This window comes from Tachypleus tridentatus, chromosome 12, assembly GCF_004210375.1.
Source record: "Tachypleus tridentatus isolate NWPU-2018 chromosome 12, ASM421037v1, whole genome shotgun sequence".
NCBI lineage: Eukaryota > Metazoa > Arthropoda > Merostomata > Xiphosura > Limulidae > Tachypleus > Tachypleus tridentatus.
Genome location: NC_134836.1, coordinates 2,505,682 through 2,526,459, shown reverse-complemented (window position 1 = coordinate 2,526,459; position 20,778 = coordinate 2,505,682). Strand labels below are relative to the sequence as shown.

Here is a 20,778-nt window from a genome sequence, read left to right as displayed (position 1 = left end):
GGAAGTGGGTCGGGTGGCATCGACCATGGCCAGTCTCTCTCAAAATTATAGGTAAATGATCACTGCCTCGTGGATTATTGTAACTCTCCAAGAAAAATGGGAGGATAGTGAAGGGGAACAAACTGAGAGATCAATAGCAGTAAAGGACTAACTAGGTGTATGGAAATAAGTAGAAGAACCAGTATTGAAAAGAGAAAGGCTGTAATCAGAGAGCATATGCTCTACAGAGTGACCACTCCTATCAATATCAGCACTTCCCCAGAGGGGATGATGTCCATTTGTTCAATGAGAGCATCAAGGTCTGATTGATCATAGGTCTCTCCAGGCAATAGGTAGAGAGAACAAACAGTGATGGTACGACCCAAAAAAACTTGGATGGCTACGGCCTCCAAGGGTATGTCGAGTGGTAAAGATAGGGTGGGCGCATGCTTATCAACCAACAGTGTCATCCCTCCATGCACTGGCCCATCACACAGCCTGTCATTTCTGTATAATGAAAACCGTTGAAAGGTGACTGTATCGGCAGGTTTCCAAAATGTTCCTTGTTAGGAGAGACATACAGGATAGTAGGAAGGAATCAGTGTTCTGATGTAATCCAGATTAGAATGTAAACCTCAAGAGTTCCATTGTATCATGGTGGCCACTTTTATTAATGTGTAGGCAAATTGGGTGGAGAACCCTTCTGTTTACGATCATGTCTTTTTTCTTTACTGTCTTTATTTGAGGGAGGTCTATTGGCATCCATGGATTCTGCCCTGATTGGGCAGGTCTTTGTTGTTGGAAGAGGATTCCAGCGACTGAGGACACAAACAAATGATCGTTTTGCATCTTGGGGTGGGAGAAGAAGATGTATCTGAGGTAGTGCCTGTACCCAGAACCAAAGGAAGTGGATCTTGGGATTTGCTGGAATGTATGTAAGATACAGAGGTGGGTGTTGAAGTGGATTCATTAACCTTTTATAACCATGGAGGTCAAAAGATTTTTCATTTGGTTTGAGAATGATTTTTTGGAGGTACACAGAGATCCATCTCCACTCCCACTATAGTAGTGAAATGAAGTGCAGCAGCATACGTCCAAGATGAAGTGGTGGACACCAACTTTTGAGCCTCAGGATAAGTAATGTTATCAATTGTTTTCAAATGCTGCACCTCTTTTTCTTCCATCCATTTAGGGCAAGAATGACAGTAGGTTGGGTGAGAGTCATTGCAATTGATGCAATGAGGGTCTGTTTCACACTCACAGACATCGTGGTCCTTGCCACTGCAATGAGCACACGTTGAGGAACCATGACATGTCATCTTTGAGTGACCAAACCACTGACACTGGAAACATCTGAGAGGGTTTGAAATGTATGGCCATACCCTGCAATTAAGATAGCCTGCCTTGATGATGGTAGGTGGACGTGGTGATGTAAATGTCAGAATGAGGACATTGATCAGCACCATAATTCCATCTTTGCGAGTGGAGATACGCCTCACTGCAGAAACTCCTTGGGTGGAGAAACCAGCAAGAATCTCCAACTCAGGGATGTTCTTCAAATCCCTCTCAACAACAACTCCTCATGATGAATTCAAAGTAGCATGAGGTGTAACCTCAATAGGTATATCCCCAATCATCTTTGAATTCAAGAGGAGTTCACTATGTGTAGATGTGGATGTTTCCACCAATATGTCACCAGACTGAAGCTTCTTTACTGACTTTGGAGGGCCAGCAAGTTCCTCTACTCCCTTCTGAATGAGAAACATCTGCCCTAAAGGTTTATCTGAAAGAGAATACAGTATAAGAAAATGAGGTACAACAGGTGTTACAGATGTTGAAGATTGCTGCTCAGAATCTTCAAGACATGGTCATTTACTGATGGACAGTTTTTAAGTTTTTATTTCAAGGATCCATAATATAAAAAGAAATATTTCACTGCCTACTGGCCCCACCCACCATGGAGCCCTAAGAGGGAGTGCACTACAATGCCAAACACGAACACTGCAGCAACACCAGGGTTTTGTGAGCACTATACCCAAATACTAGCATCAGATACAATGTCCACAACACCTGTTGAAAACATCCAACACTGGTACATGGTTGACCCTAGCCCAGTGAACCAGCCGATTGGCTAAAGGGGGGCCATCCGAAGGCTGCCTGTCTACAAGAATTCATGGCCAAAGTGGTGTGTTAGGGTTGGATCCCTCAACCACCAGTATACTCTCCTCCCCTTCACAGGTCACCATGCAATGCAAACATGTAGGTGGATGTTTAGATCCCAGAAGAGGTAAACTGAAAGAACAGAACCTTCCCTGGGAGGTCCTCTCACCACATACAGGAATCCACATCAAGGGGTAACTGTATTACAAATAACTACAGCAAATGTATCATCTTAATTAACAACAGTAAGTATAGCAGATCAAGGTGAGAACATAAAGGAGATCATGAAAAGGAGAGACATAAAGAAATAGATGAGAACAGTTCTGGCTGAGTATATTAACTACCAGGGTCAAAGAATGAGTAACTGAGAGCTGAAATAGTAGAAGTCTGGTGTTCAGAAGAGTGCCAAACACATCAATGCAGACTGTGTCTAACTCTGAGCAAACCCAATAAATAACCTGTGGGTGAAGAAACCATTTCCTGAGTGGAATGTCATCTAGGAAAGAGAAGTGATCCACCACTAGGTTTAGATCTACCAGCAGATGCTTAGCTATGAATGAAATGTACTCAATGAAAATGAGTCCAAAATAATAGGTCCAAGGAACAGATGTAAAGAATCCTAGAATGGGTAATCCCATGGTGGTTGATATAAGGAATAACAGTGGCATTGCCAGAGTGGATTGTACTCGATTGATGAGAAGAGAAAGGAAATGGTAGCATGCCTGAAAAACCGCAGTAAGTTTGAGTAGATTAATGTGTAGTGAATGCTCTTCCAGAGCACACTCATGCAGTCATATACTGTTATCCAGAGACGCATCTCAACCAGACAGAGATGCATCTGAAAAATAATGGAAGTCTGGTGGAAGGGCAACAAGAGGATGCCAATTTTAGTATTAGCACAGCAGAGCCAACAAAAGAAAATCCTAAGAAAAGTTCCACTGGTCCAACAATGTCTACTGGAGAAGGCACATGTGTGCATGGAGTAAAAGAATTAGTGAGTCTAGGGTAGTCAGGATCCACGAAAGTGAAAACATTTCACAAATAACATGTAAAAGAGAAGTGTAAGTGCTAGTGACATGATGTTCCATAGTTTGCAGGCAAAGTGGTGAAGGTTAAGCTAGACTGAGAAAAATCTTGAAATGTTTGACTAGCTAGCCCAGCCAAGTAGCATCCTGCAGAAGAATATAGGTATGAGGGAAGTGCTTTGAGAAGGAGTGAGGAGAAGCCAATCATTCATGTAATAATGGAACATGAATCCCCTCAGGACTCAAAGATGCAAGAAGCAGACACATTGCCAAAAAGAAGATCATGGGATTGGAAGATTAAATTACAATGGATCAAAAAGAAATTGTCTGGAGGATGGAGAGATTAGATTGTGTAAAAAAAGTGTCAATACTTCAAGATTGGTCATCTGCAGACTGGATGAAAAGAACTACTGGTGAGAAAAAAACCCTCCATTCAGAACCACAGGAAAACTAGAAACTGGTTGAGAGGTTGCATATCAATAACTAGATGACAATTAATTGTCTTCTTGGGGTTCACAAAGAGATAAGCGTAATATCCCAAAGTCAATTATGTCATCCAGAAATTTGAAATCAGTTTCTGGAATTTTCCTATCCCTTCTAAGCACAACTTGGGAGCATATTACCATCAATATACTTGTACAACAAAACTTTTTGCTATTATTTCTGACAGATAACATATTTAAGATTATCTACAACTGTTGAAATTATATCAGTGATCCTTTCATTAAGCTTAATCTAAATAGAAATTCATCTGAAATATTGTCTAAGCAAATACAGCTATGCATATAGTTTCAGTGCCACATTTAAATATAAGCATAATATATGCAGAATTGGAGGTAACATTATTTTAAGTCATTACTATAATAATACTTTTATCAATAATAATGGATTATAAATGTTAGGCTTAAAAAAGAAACCAGTTCACCTAGTAATCTCTTTGTTGTAGCATGCACCCATTGCACATTATTTTTTTCTTTATAAAGCTAAAAATTAAGTTTTTAAATTCTAAACAAATAGAATACCTAAATGATGTGCCAAGTATGAGTTTACTTTGATAAACTGCCAACAGAAATTTGAAAAAGTTGTTCATAAACCAGCTTTTATGAGCTTTATGGGCAATGAGATCTTTAATTGATATCTGATTACTTGCAACTGTACTCACTGTGAAATCAGATTGTGTTAAAAGAAATATAACAGAAATTGAAAAATTAATTTTCCAATATATTGTTAATAAAAGTGAATAGTCACAAAATTTGTTTTACAGAACGACAAAGAAATATAAACAGTAATATAACACAGTATATTTCTATTAACTAATATGTAAGGGCATTTTTGTATTACTTTTCATGTAAAATGTAGAATGCACCTAAGCTTATCCAACTTAGTACTAGATGCACTAAATACCTATTTACATATACCTTTAACCTATTCACTACAGCTGAGACGTACATTTCCAAGTCCCAGCCACAATGAAAGGGTTAAGAGTAAATATAATGTTTGAACCATAATGATAAACCCAAAATATAGTTCTTGGATAAATGTTAATTTCCACTTAAAGAGTAGTGATTCACAGCAATTATATTTAAACATTAAATTACCAAAGTCTCATCCAGTTATTTCCAATTATGGTATATGCACATGTAAATTTTATCTCCCCCACTTCATCTACGGATAAACTTTTCTCTTATTTTTACTTTAGACCAGAAGTTCTCAAATATTAGTAATGCAAGGACCACTTTAAAAATATTTTTATTGACTTCCTCAAATCTGTTATTGATTTTAGTTTTGAAAAAAAAAATTCACATAAATTACAAGCTGTATTCCAAAGTTATAATTTTCCTAAATGAAAACATATTTCTGATAGATCATTCCCTCTTTTCACAAGATTAGCCTTTCTTTTTTGTGGTACCCTCTATTTGCAAAATTATTCTGAATGCATGTCACAAGTCTTCAACCCTCCCTCTGCTGGAATGCAAAGTTCCAACACATCTCTCATGTAAACCACTACTCAACACCTTCCCACCAATAGAAGTGCATTACTGTCATGTGAAGCATGCGATTCCCTCTATGTGATACCACCAAAGTAACACTTTGAAGTTTGGTAGAAGATGTAAACACCGAAATAAAGTAGGAAAGAATGGTGAGAAATGTGAGAGGAGGGAAGTACTTATCAAAAATACATTTTCATTTAGGAAAATTATAACTTCTGATATGTGGGACTCTCCTTCATCTTATAAGATTGGCTTGAATCCCACACTGAATTGGAGGAGGGACATATGTGAAGAAAGGAACAGCATATCTCCTGGAAACATCCAAAGGACACCAATAAATTGAGAAGAACAAATCAGAAGATTTGAGAAGGGGTATCACACTAAATTTGAGTCAGGTATCTCTTTCCCCGTGAAAAGAAAAAGGGTCAGGTGAACTATTTATGGCAGAAAAAGAAAGTTGGAGAAGATGGTGCAACAGAGAAACTCTGAGTGGTGCAGTTAGAAAAAGGCATATTATGACGCAAGTATCATGAGGAATTTACCCAGGAGTGACTTGTGAAACACTCCATCTCAGCAGTAAGCATACACAGCCATGGAATTATAGAAACCAACATGGTCTACAGTGTGAATTCAATAGAATGGTGTCTGCAAATGGTTATAGCCATCCAGTCAGAATGCAGACAGAATATCTGGTCAGACACCCCTCGCCACAAAGCATGATCCAAACTGAAGCTGAAAGAGGAGCCACTGATAGAAATGTAAGCATTAGTATAGACTTACCTCACGTTACAACCATGCCAAAGTCTAAAGAATAGCCACAGTCAGCAGGCAATATCCTGAGAAAGCAGAAACTGTGATGTGATGTAGACAATGGGAGATGAACATATATGGAGTTGTCCATGTGCCCAAATGGAGAATCTCCTCCAAATGCTGATGAAGATAAGAGGCAAGAGAAAAGGTAAAGTGATAGATTGGATGAGAGGATATGCAAAGAAGATCGTCATTGGAAAGGAAACAAGGAGGAACAGGCCAAGTGGATCAAGCAGCAAACCAAGAAAAGATCACACAAAATGAAAGGTTGCCAATGGATGAAGAGGCAGAAACAAGGATCCCAAAAGAAAGCTGTGTCAGAAATCTAACAATGGAGGGCATGGACAGAACAAGAGAAGTCTATCCATACCAGAAGTGAGAAATAATAGGTAGATAGACAGGAAAAAAAGGAGGACAGATATTCTCAAACTGTCAAGGTCTAGGGAAGGATTGAACAATTTGGATAAAAGTTAAGGTAGGTGGGATTAAGGGCAAAGATATCTGATTAATGCCATACACAGGCTAAGAGGAGGAGGAAATATGTCTTCAAGGAGAAGTGAAACAGGAAACATGTGGAGAGTGGTTTGAACAGTGGTAAAGTAAGGACATAAATCATCACACAGATGTCTCAGACCAAGAGCAAAGGATACCTCTGTGGTCTCTGAAGCCAGAAGAAGCAAATCAACATGGAAATGTCAGGGGAAGCAGGAAAAATGGAAGATACAGGACAATGCTGCTCAAAAACCATGAAATCAAAGAGACCAAGGAACTTCACACAAAGAGCCATGTGAAAAACTTAGAGATAGAGGCAACTGTATGTTGAGAAACCCAGAATCCCGAGTCAGAAGCAAGAAACACATAACTTACACTGATATACTTCCAAGAAAGAGAGGCAAATGGAAAAGCTAGACGTGAACTGACTTTGTGAGAGAAATCAGAACTTTTGCCAATGATCTAACAAAAGCCAAACATGAAAACAAAGGATGGACAATGTGGGATGAAGAATAGGTGACTGTGGTTGGTGAAGCAAGTAGAAATGTATGAGAAGAGAAATTAGAGATACTATCTACAATTTAAACAAGCGAAGGAACCATGGTTAAGCAGGCCAGTAAGGAGCAGTCAGAAGGACTGTGCATATGAAAGAATGGACAAGGTAGAGCACCAAATGAAGTAAATGAATAGAAGGATAAATATAAAGGAACTGATGAGACCAAGCTTAGCTTAAAGCATATACAGCCAAGGTTCAAGGGTAAGGAACTAGGGACCAAAAATGAGGTAATTTGTGATTGAGGGAAGTATCAAAGGCATCAGTATGGGGTGTACTCAGATGCAGACAGAGTCAATGAAAAATGGTTGGATGGAGGGGCCACTACATATGGTAAACCTGATTTGTTCAGAAAAAGTAATCAGCTCTGAGACTAAAAGCACCAGGTACATGATACATCAAACAAATCTGATGTGTGTAGGCCCAGTAAAGGAGATCCAGAGTGCAATAACACAGGGATTTGTATCTGGTGCTCCTTTGGCGATTGATATAACCCATCATGGTAGAAGTGTCAGAATGGATCATAATGAGATGATAGCTGGTGAGATGGAGAAAATGATCCAAAGCCTGATGAACAGCCAGAAGTTCATGAACATTGATATGAAAATAAAACTCTTTGACACTTCCAACACAAAACACCCTGGTGATTCTCCCATGTACCCCAGCACTGAAGGGATACATCCATGAACCAATGTAAACTGGACCACAGAAGGGGAAGCAGGACACCCATGGATATGTAGGCCTAGTCTAACCACCAGTGAAGGTCATCTCCAAGGGAAAAAAGAATGACAGTAGAAGCATCCAAGAACTCCTGTGCAAGGTTCCATTGATCATGAAGAGCCCACTCATAAAATCACATATTGGCTCTGTCCAAGAGTATAAGAGGAGGCCTAGAAAGACACAGACCCCAAAAGCAATATACACTCATAAACAGAAAATGAGAAAACAGACAGGTCTTTGAGAATGGCACATTGCATAAAATAGAGGTGGAGAGGAGAAGGCAAGTCCCAGCCTTAATGGGTATTGATCAAAACACCCAAATAAATAAGAATGGTGAAGCAAGGAAAGCGAACATTGATTGAGATGGGACAAACCAATAACAAATCACCACTCCCCAGCCTTTTTTGGAACCACAAAATATCCTTAAACCTGGTGGAGATAGTTTAATAGCCTTTTGTGTAAGTAGGTTCTAAACCACCTCTGACAGATGCTGGCATGACAAGGACAAGGGAAGAAAATGAGATTGAGAGACAATGAGGGAAGGGAAAGAAAGAGAATAACAAATCCTTCTTATAGTATTCTGTACACCCATACTTTGGCAAGGATAGGTTCCCACTGATGAACATAATTCAGAAGACGTGCCCCCACTATACCCAATTTGACAATGTAGTCATTGGTACTGTTGTTGGTAAATCATGCATGTTTGAGTAAATTAATGAACCACAGCACCACATAAAAGCTGGACAAGAAGGTGTTGGGAAGGGAAAGGGTGAAAAACAGGAACTAGTGCCTCACTCAGCCAAGGCCACCAAGTAAGTAAGAGAAGTATGTTGATGGGCTGAGGTCACCCATGGCTCAAGATTATGGTATGAAGTCTAAAGCATAATGTCATAGAAAGGATGTCATGTAAAGATCCTGCAGATACTGAGGCTGGAAGTGAATCCATGTCAAAACTGTGTCACAGTCCAAAAGTTCCCAAAAACAGATAAACCATGTCTGAAGTGCAAGAACCTAATATGAAAACAAGCCAATACAGAAGTAATGAGGAAGAACATATCTGCAGAAAATTCCTCAGATATCTTGTGAAGAGCCTCAGACAAAAGATGAAGGGAGGAAAGGTACCATAAGAGGGTCATATTGGCAAGACAAAGGCAAGAAAATTGAGCTTTTGCCCCCCAAATTGGTAGAACAGACCCCAAAAACTGTTGATCTAAAAAGATTTAATTTTCTTGATGGTAAACAATGGCAGACTTATCTGAAGCCCTTCTGGGGGTAAGGCATGCTAACACTCTTCCCCTATCGAGTGGAAAAACTGTTCAGTGAACCTGGATATATGGGGATATGGAAAAAAAACTAAAGAGGGTTAAAAAGGAGATTTGTACAAAAGGGAAAGACTAGGGTCATATGAAACAAAACTTCACATATCTGAAATATAAAGTCAGAAAAGACTGAATAGGGATGAGTGGAATCCACAGGTAGTGAAAGGAAATCATGAAAAAAATCACATAGAGGAAACAAATGTTCAAAATCATCATTGGCTTTGCCTAGCTTGAAAGACTCAGGAGGAAGGTGGGCAGAAAGAGATGACAGAGGTTGGCATATACAGTGTTCAATTTACTGACAAATAAACGAAGATAAAACTTCCAACTGGTCACCTATGCCCATGGCTGAAAAAAAAATAGCATCAGATGCTGGAGGGATACCCAAAGTGATAACAGTAATTTCAGAATACAAAAAGTGGCAAACATGAGGAACTAATGTGAAAAAAATTTAAAAAGTCCATACCCAGTAAATCTATTAAGTTATAAGAAAAACAAACAACAATAAAAAACACTTTCAGTGAACACTTGCATAAGCAAAAAAGAACTTTCTGGATGCTACTGCTGCCAAACAAGAAGTGGTAGTTCAGTTGTGGCAAGCAGTGGGAGTCAAATGCATCACATAGAAGCAGTGCTTTTCTACTGGTTGAGAAATGACACACAGTGATTTTCATGAAAGACATACTGAAAGTTCCAACAGAAGGAGAGAGGTGAAGGTTGAAAGTTTGAAGTAAAGTGCTGCAAAAAATGAGAAAAACTAATTTTGTGAGTGGAGGGAGAGTACTGTATGGAAAATTAAGTATTTTAATTCACACAAATTAATTTTGTGAAAAATATATTTTATTATATAAATCATACTTTTTATAATATTTTTATGAAATTTTGAATATGACCCTCAGATTATCTGAAGAATTCTTGTGAATCTAAGTTTGTGAAATGCTCTTTGCACTGTTATAGTAACAATGTTAGATAGATAATTATCACTAACTTTTGAATTGGTATAAAAAAGTGTCAAATATAGTTTGCAATTTAATTTCATATAAATTTGAAATTACCTGTAAGGAATTTAGTATTTTTCAACAATTTTCTGTTTATCACATCATATCTATTACAAATACAGAACTTACTAATACATAAATATTTTCAAAATGGAAAAGACAACATTTTGTATATTTAGAACTATAGTGTCTCACTACAATGTTTTCAGTTATAATCATAAATTTCTTACTTCTGCTTCAATACAAAGTCTTCTTCCCAGATTTATCATATCAGCAGAACCTATAGAACACCTTATAATTTTCTCCAGAAGAAACTGTAATTAGTTTGAAAAACATTATACGTGGTAGGCATAACAAATATGCAACAGAATTCTCACCTTTCGTACACCAACCAGTAGATTGATATGTTCTCCACTAATATCCATTTCACTATATACAAGGTCAGCCAATGAAACAACACTGGATACTGCCTTACAAGGTGTATGACAGAGCATTTGAAATTCTTCCCATAATCCTTCATACAAGGTCAGTTTACTATGGACAGGACTGATGTTCAAACGAAAACCACTGTAAAAAATAATAAATTTTAAACTATTTTTAACATAAAATAAAATAACTACTGAATATAAGTACGACTTTAAGTTTACAAAAAATAACATCAATAAAGCCAACTAAGAAATATTCTTTGATTTATTATACATATTCTAATTTACAGTTATTTATGCCATATTTAAATGCATATTTGTTTTACATTGGACTACCAATACTTTATTATTACCCCTACAAATAATCTATATTCCAAGTTACATCATATTTTTCCAAATGACAAAAAAATTGTTTGTAATTTTTTCTGATCTTCAACCTTCAGAGTTAAAAATCAAATGCAAGGTTCATGAAAATTAGTTTGATTAGCAATAATAATATCATATTTAAAATATATAAATAATTTTATAAATCTAATACATATAAAACTCAAAAACAAATATCAAAACTTAATTCTCCACATCACAATAAACAGATACATTATTTATTCAGCCTTTTGCTATGTAAGTTCTTGAAAAATAAATTTACTGGTTTCTCTTTAACATCTAATGAAAAAAACTAGTGAGTAAATACAAATACATAAATTATACCACACCTAAGAAGTAAAATCTTCACACAAAAATACTATGCAAGTGTGCCACAAAGCTTTTTAGTTCTAAACATAATATTTCTGAGATGATCTAATAATCTTCCATACAAAGAAAGCATTCAAACGTAGACCTACTCATCACAAGTTTTATATTCTCTGCCTGGTTTGCATTTTAAAACATATTATAAAAATCCCAACCTAAATATATATTCATAGTTTATTATACGTGTATTAAGACATCAAATATGCTATGAAAATACATAAAGCAGGTACATATAACTATCAAAGTTAAAAACATTGGTAAAGCTTTAGGAGACAAAACAATCATAGTTGGCATGAAAGATGAAATTTAATCTTAAAAGCATTTTTATGGATGAGGTATATTAACACACTAGTGAGACTAGTTGAATACTGATCAAAAGTTCGTTGCAAAGCACAAAAACCAAACAATTAGATATCTGGGCTCTGCCCACCATGGATATCAAAACCCAACTAAGAGTGTTATAAACTCTCAGACTTGCTACTAAGCCACTAGAGTGCTTGGAGGAAAAACCTAAAAGTGTAAAGTATATAAGTTAAGTATTTTTAAAAAATAATGTATTCTAAAAACTAAATTTGCCCAACTAGCAAATACAATAAAAATTCCATTATCTAAAAACAATAATATACTGAAAACCACATTGTGTGATGTAAAAACTGTAAGTAAAATATAAACTAAATAGATATTTTTGGCAGGAAAAGAAAAGTAAGCCTAAAGTTCTAAAACATGGAACTTATTAAAGCCTTGATTTTTTTTGTGAATATATAAAACTTACTGTACTGTACGCTATTCACATTGTTAATAGATTGTTGCAAAGCCCTTATTTAGGGTATTTTTAAGAAACTTCTGCAACAAGAATTCTAAACTTACCATTATATATCATTTGACACAAAATTAATTATCCCATTCTCTTCACTTAAACACAGGTCATAAGTTAAAGAACCATGACACAGCTGGAATGATGGATGTGTTTTCTTATGAAACTACCAGTTATCTCTTCAATAATTATCAAGAGAAATACAACAACTATAAAAACTACTTGGTTTCTGCAAAATCCATATGAAATATTTATTGGAGAGTATCATGAAAAAGAATAAATATCTGTAAACTTATTGAACACCATCCAATCAAAGACTTTGAAAAGAAGTAAACACATTATGTACAAGCATATCTAAAAAAATAAAAACAATTTTCAATGTAACTATAAAAATTTAAGAGAGAGGAAAATGGATTTGAATCACATGTTTCAGTGTAAAATTCAATTGATTGACCAGGTCAATATCCACAAAAGTTTTGTTTTTTTAAAGTAAACAACAAGTTCCTGCAAAACATAACACAAATTAGCTTTCTCAGTAAAATCTAATAATCATAATATGTTATATTAAGGGCTATCTTTAATGTCAATCAAAATAGGTAATTATTCTTTATAAGGAAAATCCATTGAACTTGATAATATATAACTGCCTCTTTTTATTACCAACATCTATAAATATTATAGAAAATACAAATGACAAATTAAAAGTCAAATTGAAACTTTGTTTTAATTGACCACATACACCAGTTCTTAAACTTTACTTAAAAATAAGCCAGAATTTCTAAAACTGTTGAGTCATACAAGCATCACATCTAGAAACTTTCTAACACTAGCAGAAAAACAAAACCATTAGGAAAACTCAGAAAGTGACAAGGTACAGAAGATGCAAAAATGTAATTCCAAGGAAAAGAAAACCATAAGGAAATGATATATAACAGACCAACTTAATCATGTGATGCAAATATATATCTTATGGCTTAAAACATAACTAGAGAACCAATCAAGGTATTATTATGATTTTTGTTGAAGAATCAAAATTACCAATAATTAGAATAAGAGCATATTGGTCATTTCAAAACAATATATTTGGATAGTTAGTTCTACATATTTCCCAAGACCATAAATTAAGTAATTGTAGCATATGAACACTTTTAACTGTAAAATATACTCATCCATTTTAAAATTTTGTATATAATCACTACTTTTTACCTATCTAGTTATTGGTAAGTCTAAGTCCTAATTTTGTGGTAAAACAGTTTTATTTACTGTCATACTGCATCACCATATCCTTTATACAAAGAGTTGAGTATGTTACATTAACTCCATAATGACCAAATAAGTGTGTCCCACTTTAAGGAGAAAACTGCATCATTGAATTTTTGGAATTATAGAAAATAAAGTTATACTAGTTCTTCCACAAATTAAAAAAAAACACTTCTGAGTTCAAATCTATTTGGTTTAAAATTATTTAAATTCATACATAAAACTTGATTTCAGCTAGAATCATTAGCATTTGTGAACTTGATTCTTCTTTCTGAGCAAATACAGAACATGTATCTCCATAGGAGAAAATACATTATAGTTTTGAACAAAACTGTATAACATAACCTTCTAACTTGAATATAGTAGCATTATATTATCAATATTTTGTCTATCATTGTTTTTTTCAACGTTGGTTGTCATGGTGTGATAAAACTGTCTTTATCTCAGTTTCAAGGTGACATTGGGTAATGTTCTAAACAGGTCATGAAATCTCTTCTGTTCTTTTCAACTGTATAAGTCAATAAAGTTTTTAGTTCTGTGTAGAATAAAGTAAATATATAGGAACAGAGTGATAAAAGCATAGCTTCATGATATGTTGCTAGAGGGAAAAATGTTTGTGAACTATTTCTGTCAAATTATAATACTGACTTATTAAAAGCTTGCTTTATAATTTTATACTTTCATCTGAATTATGTTGCACTATCACAGGCAATACAAAATGTTTTTCAGGGAACAAGAAGAGGTAGGTACTCATTTTGCACTCAACTTCATAACAGTTTAAATTCTCTGTGCTTATATTAAGCTTTCTCAGCCTGAGTATCTGCTTGAATTAGTAAAAAAAAAAAAAAAAAAAGAAGATTTTTATAAGTATGAATATGAAACAAGCTTAAAACTTATTACATATATTAAATGAGACCTTCTGATTAACAATTACAAAAGTTGGCTTACTTATAATTTTATTACAGTAAAGAAAAGAAACTTGTATTACATTACTTTATGTGGGGAGTAAGATAAGGATCTTAGTGTTTTCACCTTAAGTTCAAAAAAGCTGAAGGTAAACTTGAACCCTCCCTCTCCTGGGCATGAGATATCTTAGATCTATCAATCCAGGGACCTGACATCTGGTATCAAAAGGATGTCTACATAATAAAAATAAATTTCACCAACAGTGAAACTGAACAAAACCATATGAAAAGCAACAAATTCCTTGGCATAAGATACCAAATAGGAATAATACCCCTTAATTCCATTGTTCTGAATCCACAACAGGCTGAGTATGAGTGAGGGAGTAATACAGATAACCATAAATATGCATGAGAACTTGTGTTGTTTCTACTGTAAATCCAACACCAAGCCATGGGATTCCTACACCCATGGAGGGGGAGTGGTTAGGATGAAAGTTCCCATTTGAAGGGTGAATTGCAAACTGACATCTCACTTCTTTGTGAACATTAAACACATACTGGAGAATAATGCATCATCTAGACTCACAGAATCCCCCCCTACTCGGCATTCATTCAGGTATGTATCCAATGCTTTTTATGTTATGAAGAGAGCATCACAAAATTATGAGAAATGGTAATCTTAATGCTACATTCTAACTCACTGAAGGCTCACTCTCTTGTAAGCAAAAATGATGTCTGAAAAAAGTTTGAAAAAGGAGATACTTATAAGAACAACTTCTCTATGACCTCTTTGCAAATTAAATAGCTATTATAGAATGATGAACTTGGAAAACGTTTCTGTTAATTCCAAACTGCCTACCATTTGGTATGAAACCTCATCCTTATTACAGGCTTTATATTAAAATATGGATGGGTAAAAACTCATAGTGCCAGTAGAAAACAATCTGCCTGCAGATCAGTCAATCTATGTCCCCAGAATCTAAAGTGGCTGAGAATCAAGTAATATAGGGCAGATAAGAGACAATGTTTCCAGTTGTTTGAAAATGTCCAAGAGAAAAGGATGAGAGCTAGTGTTCAAGTACTGCAATATGTTCAAGAAGTTAAAGTCCATACAGAGAAAAATATATTACTCAGCTTTAATGTGATCCAAAGCAAGTATGATTGCACAGAAACCTGATACAGCATTTGATAAGCAAAGACAGAGCTGAAGCAAACCAACAAAGAACCCATAAAATCATATAATTTTGAACTATCAATGACATCAGTACTTCCAATCACACATATCCAACGTTATCAAGTTACTCAATCAAAATATCACAGTGGGAGACTGTAGAATGCCATGAAGGGATAAACACTTCAGTGTATTTGGAAAATAAATACACTGTGAGACCTATCTCATGCAACTGTGGTTTGATACAGGAACTATTTATTCACATGTAGCATGGCCAACTAATGCATGAAAATATGCTGCTAGGTGGGATAATGTAGCAGATATTATAGCTTTGCAACATAATGCATAAGAAGTTGTAAATATTAAATGATGATTGTGGTTTGCATGAATCTCTACAAACTTCATAATAGTTAAGTATAAAAACACCATGTGCAAGATGAAGCCCCTAATGATCCACAGAGTGCAACACCTTCAATGCAGATGGTCAAGCAAAGGCATAAACCAGAGATCTGTAGTTAATTTGAGCTAAATAAGAAGGCATGAAATTTGTAACATCCATAGAATGGAAGAAAGGACAGCAAGAATGTTCAGTGCTTGACTTCAAATTGCATTACATAGGGGACAGAAGGCAGCTTACTGTTAAAAATAAATTCTAAGAACTTAGTCTTGACCAAAAAGAGAATCCATGCAACTGCTGGAAGAAATTTCTCAGAGATGGTATTGAACTTAATGCTAATAAGTGTGACACTCAAAACACAGCTCTGAGATATCTTGATTTCCTATGTAAAAGAATAAGATAAGATTGACCACACATGAACCTGTCATGACCTGTTTTCTAAAACATTATGAGAACAAATAGGCAAACAGCATTCATTACAAAGCAATCACCAAACCTCCAGTTGTTGTTTTAAGCTTAAAAATAAAAAAAAAATTAAAGATCTTGAGGATGGCTTTGCTGATTGACATTCCCAGTATAATTAAGTATTCTACAGTAGATATTTGCTTGTGAAATCCACACTTGATGTAAGAGAGGAGATTAGTTTGAAGAACAAAATGAACATTAATGATCCTTTAAAAGCATTACATAGTTTAAGCAACAGGTCTATAATTAGAAGGAATCTTTGAATACTTTCCGGGCTTTGTAAAAAGGATGAAGTCTAAAAACATAAATAAGGAAATGTCTCCTCTTCCTAGATCAGTTTCAAGAGAGTGAGAAGATAAACTATGGAAGCAGAAGAAGCATGCACAACATTCTTAATATATATCATCTACTCCAATAACTTATTTGTGGATATATGTAGAGCAATGTTCAATTCCACCAAAATGAATGATGTGTTTAAATTCATAAAACAACCAATTCAAAAAGGGGAAGGGATTCTCTTAAACTTGTTTAATAAACTAAGAATTCAGTGGAATTAGTTTACATGTTAGAATAATTGAAGAAACACTCATCAAGGACATTAGTAACTCCCTGTAAATCAAATATTTCTTGTGAGTTTTTGTTCGTTTCTTCCTAGTAGGTAAACTTAAAGAGTCTCATTGGGGTTGAAAGGATATACATTCGTGTCACATATTCAAAATTACAATGAGCCAAGGATCAGAGGAAATGATGATCTTGCACCTTGGGGTAAAAGACTAGTATCACTCAGTTACGCAAACACAGGAACAAACAGTGATTGGTGTTGATTTATTCACTCATTTATCAGCCAAAAACAATAAAGCTTTGAAATGGTTGAAATAGAGTTGTTTGCAATTTAGCAGTGAAACAGAGTGTAACAGCATGCATCCACTTTGGAAAATGGTAGATGAGTAACACCTTATCTCTGGTTATGAAATATTATTCAGACTCTTTATTCTCTGTATCTATTTATCCTCAGTCTGTTTTGGGCTTGATCTAAAATAGAACAGATGGAAATCATTGCATTTTCGATTCTGGCTAACACCTATTACTTACTTGATCTCTGTCATTGAATAAGTACATAAAAAAATCAAGATGTCCAAACTGCTGACAGTGAAAACACTGGATAGTTTATAGCATACAGCCAGACTTTGCATTTCATATAACCTGCCTTCACATCAATAGGTAGATAAGGAAAAAAAGAGATTTTGAGTAGGTTCATATATGTTGTACAACCAGAACTTTTCCTTATAGACTTCCTCATCACAAACAGAGAATACAAAAGAGGGTTCTTGTTTTTATAATTGATTAGGAAAAGTTATTCATCAAATTAAAAGCTCAGAATGTGAAATCATAAAAGCAAAACAGTCAAAGTCTTGCATTCTCCAAGCACTCTCTGGTTAAACAATTGAACACAAAAAAGTTAAAACTTTTCTGTGGCCTTATACTTGTGTATTCTTTGACTTTAAGGCATTTTTGAGGCTACGTAATTTGTAAAAAATGTATATACTTTATATAAACTATCAAATAATCTCTGTAACTAAATATAACCTAATGTTTTGACTTTAATAATACCAATAATATAATATTTGAATATTAAAATAAATATTGTTGATATTTTATTTATTTCTCATATAAAACTTTAAACTATTTCCAAACACAATTCAATCTTTGGAAATTACACCAATACAGTTAAATCAAGAAAAACTGTACATTTAACATGATGCTTACCCTGTCTCTAATATGAGCCCTCACCTTGTAACAAAAGGATTACATTTCTCACCTATGCTGCCTTGTTGACATATTTGTACTTGGACATTGCTCAGTTGCACTGAAATATATAAAAATATCAATCTTTAAAAAATGAAGTTTTTTTCCAAAATCGTTAAAAATTAATGTTATAAATCTCTTTTCAACTATTAAGATTTTGTATATATTGATATTGACAATTAATTACTCTTATGACCAGCATAAGCAAATCATTATAGTAAAAATATACTTAAAAGAAATTGAAACATTATGTTTTTGTATAAAAAGCTATGTTATCAATTAAAAAATTTAAACCTAACATGTCCCTTCTCTCAATAGCATAGGAAAATGGTGAAAGTAAAGAAGCAACTGTCCAAGGGTCCAATCTTACAGGGCCTGAAAGACCTACATAAATTTACATGTTTTTTATATAAAAAGAAGAAAAAAACAACAAAATGAAAGAGGAAATAAGATTTTCCATGAGTAAAAATCCTAAACCAATTGGATCTTTAACACTTCTATACAACATTTGCCCAAATATAAAAGCATTTTTTTTTTGCCATATACCTCCCAAAGAATTGACTGCACATTATATTTAGAGATTTTCAATTTTTTTTAGGTATTTTACTAAAAGCTACCATTAAAGTCATTAAAACAACATTAAAGGTTTCATAAAATGTTGCATATTCAATGCAATGGATTGGATGGGTCATGATATGTTGTGGGAATCAGAAAAAGATGAAGCAAAGGTTCAAGGAAGCAAATCTATTAAATGCAAAGAATGTGATAAATCAAGTGGTAACAACAATTCTGGTGATCATGAAAATTTATGTCAAGATGCATGATTAAGTAAGCATATTATCAAGATTTAAACAGATTTTGTAAAATTAACACATATAAATTTTCAATGAAAAATTTCCAAAAATCTTTAATACATCAATAATTGTTTATGTATTTAGAAACTATTCAATACATTGTGTAAAATTAATGTGTAATAAACTGATTTTTTTCAATTTAACCTTTCAAAAATGGATGTGCATTATATTCAGACAAATATAGTATATAAAAAAATTTCTCTTCTCTTCATGTTGTCTTCAGGCTGTCATCATCTGTTACAATGTCAAGGCATGAGCTTCTTCCAAATTGTAATTAAATGCAAAGGTTGCCTCAACATATCTTGTTTCCTGTTGTCTATTTACTTTTAGTGATATAAAAATTTTTGAAATGTTTCCATTTATTTAGTTTCCATGCTCTTTTGGCATAAACATGTGGTCCATAAAACCATTAAAGTTCCTTGTTCTAGTTTCTCTGTTTATTAATTCTCTATAGCAGATAACCTGTGAAGGAGGTTATTGCAGTAACACTGAATGTCCATGCTGAAAGAGTCACCAAATTTAATATATTTTGCTGTTTGAACAGATGATCTCTTTATGTTACAAACATTAAATTTAGTGAGAAAACAAGTCAAGAAGTAACTTTCTCAACTGAATAAAGAAACCAAGATCATCTGTTAGGTTGAATATTTCTTCCTTAGTTCAACTGTACCTGAAGATCAACAAGTGCAATTCCTTTAGGAGATCAACATATCTAACTCTACAGAAAACTACCTTAAGAGAGAGAACACTTCAGACCTAATCATGATAAGGGATAAGTAAATCTCATAATCTGAGCAGGTATGATTAGTCCACTCTCATTATTTCAAATACTAGAAAACTCAGCAAAGTTTTCAAATATAGACTTCTCTAAGATTTGCCTGGCAAACCCTGCTGATACTTATGGGGAAATCAGTTTCACCTGAAAATATCACAAATCATATACTGTAAAGCTGTAGAGAGTCCTACAATATACATACACTGCTGGCCCAAATCTTAAGGCCAATGAACATAAAGAAAAAATATGCATTTTGCATTGTTAGACTCAACCACTTATTTGAGCAGAGCTTCAAAAGATGAAAATAAGAAAAGGGCAAATAAAAATAAAAAACTTTTTTAGCATTTAATAGGGAAAATGTGAACATTATGAAATTAGTCTAAATACTATCTGGTCAAAAGTTTAAGATCATACTGAAACGAAGCATTTCCCTTTTCTTATTTTCATCTTTCGAAGCTCTACTCAAATAAGTGGTTGAGTCTAACAATGCAAAATGCATATTTTTTCTTTATGTTTATTGGCCTTAAGATTTTGGCCAGCAATGTATCAGCATCTTTTTTTGAAGCTAAACATTAGGGGTAATAGGGCAAATAATTTAAAAATTTGTTAACATTGAGTTGATGGTCACAAAGAAAGCCTACTTCTAGACTAATTTATATTTAACAAGAACAGAGTCTTACATATAATGGAGTTAATGCACACAAATGACATCTTTATACAAATAATAGTGTATTATCTTACACTGAAAAAAAAACATAACCTAGAAGAAAAACTAGTCCCTGCTAACCAGTATATTTTTTGTTTGGATTCTATACTGATAAATATGGTGTGTTTGTGTATTTTACAGTTATATTTATTTTGCACAGAAACCATGCACATTTCTATTTTCTGAAATGGCAATCTTGACCTTTTAACCACAAAATCAACAGAAATCTTCCCAATCCTAGAGAAAGTAGATTGTAAGGTTTGATTAAAAATTACTTTTTACAACTGTAGTTATTGTGTTGAAATTACATGTCTACAGATAGCCAACATCATCACTATTGTATCATCCTGAACCATTTCATTTAGTGTGGATAAAAACAGTAAGACAATTTTATACACTTAAT

At 34.2% G+C, this 20,778-nt stretch overlaps 1 protein-coding gene across 3 annotated transcripts in view; it reads right to left on the bottom strand.

Moving 5' to 3' along the window:
• hdm (meiosis specific with OB domains hold'em) overlaps positions 1-20,778 on the bottom strand; it is a 77,432-nt gene that overhangs the window by 43,203 nt on the left and 13,451 nt on the right. For all 3 annotated transcript variants that reach the window (XM_076469466.1, XM_076469467.1, XM_076469465.1), the window contains exons 4-5: positions 18,026-18,101; positions 10,425-10,614 (exon numbers count right to left, since the gene is read on the bottom strand). In XM_076469466.1, the coding sequence (XP_076325581.1) occupies positions 10,425-10,614; positions 18,026-18,101 (266 nt within the window). The remainder of the gene's footprint in view (positions 1-10,424; positions 10,615-18,025; positions 18,102-20,778) is intronic.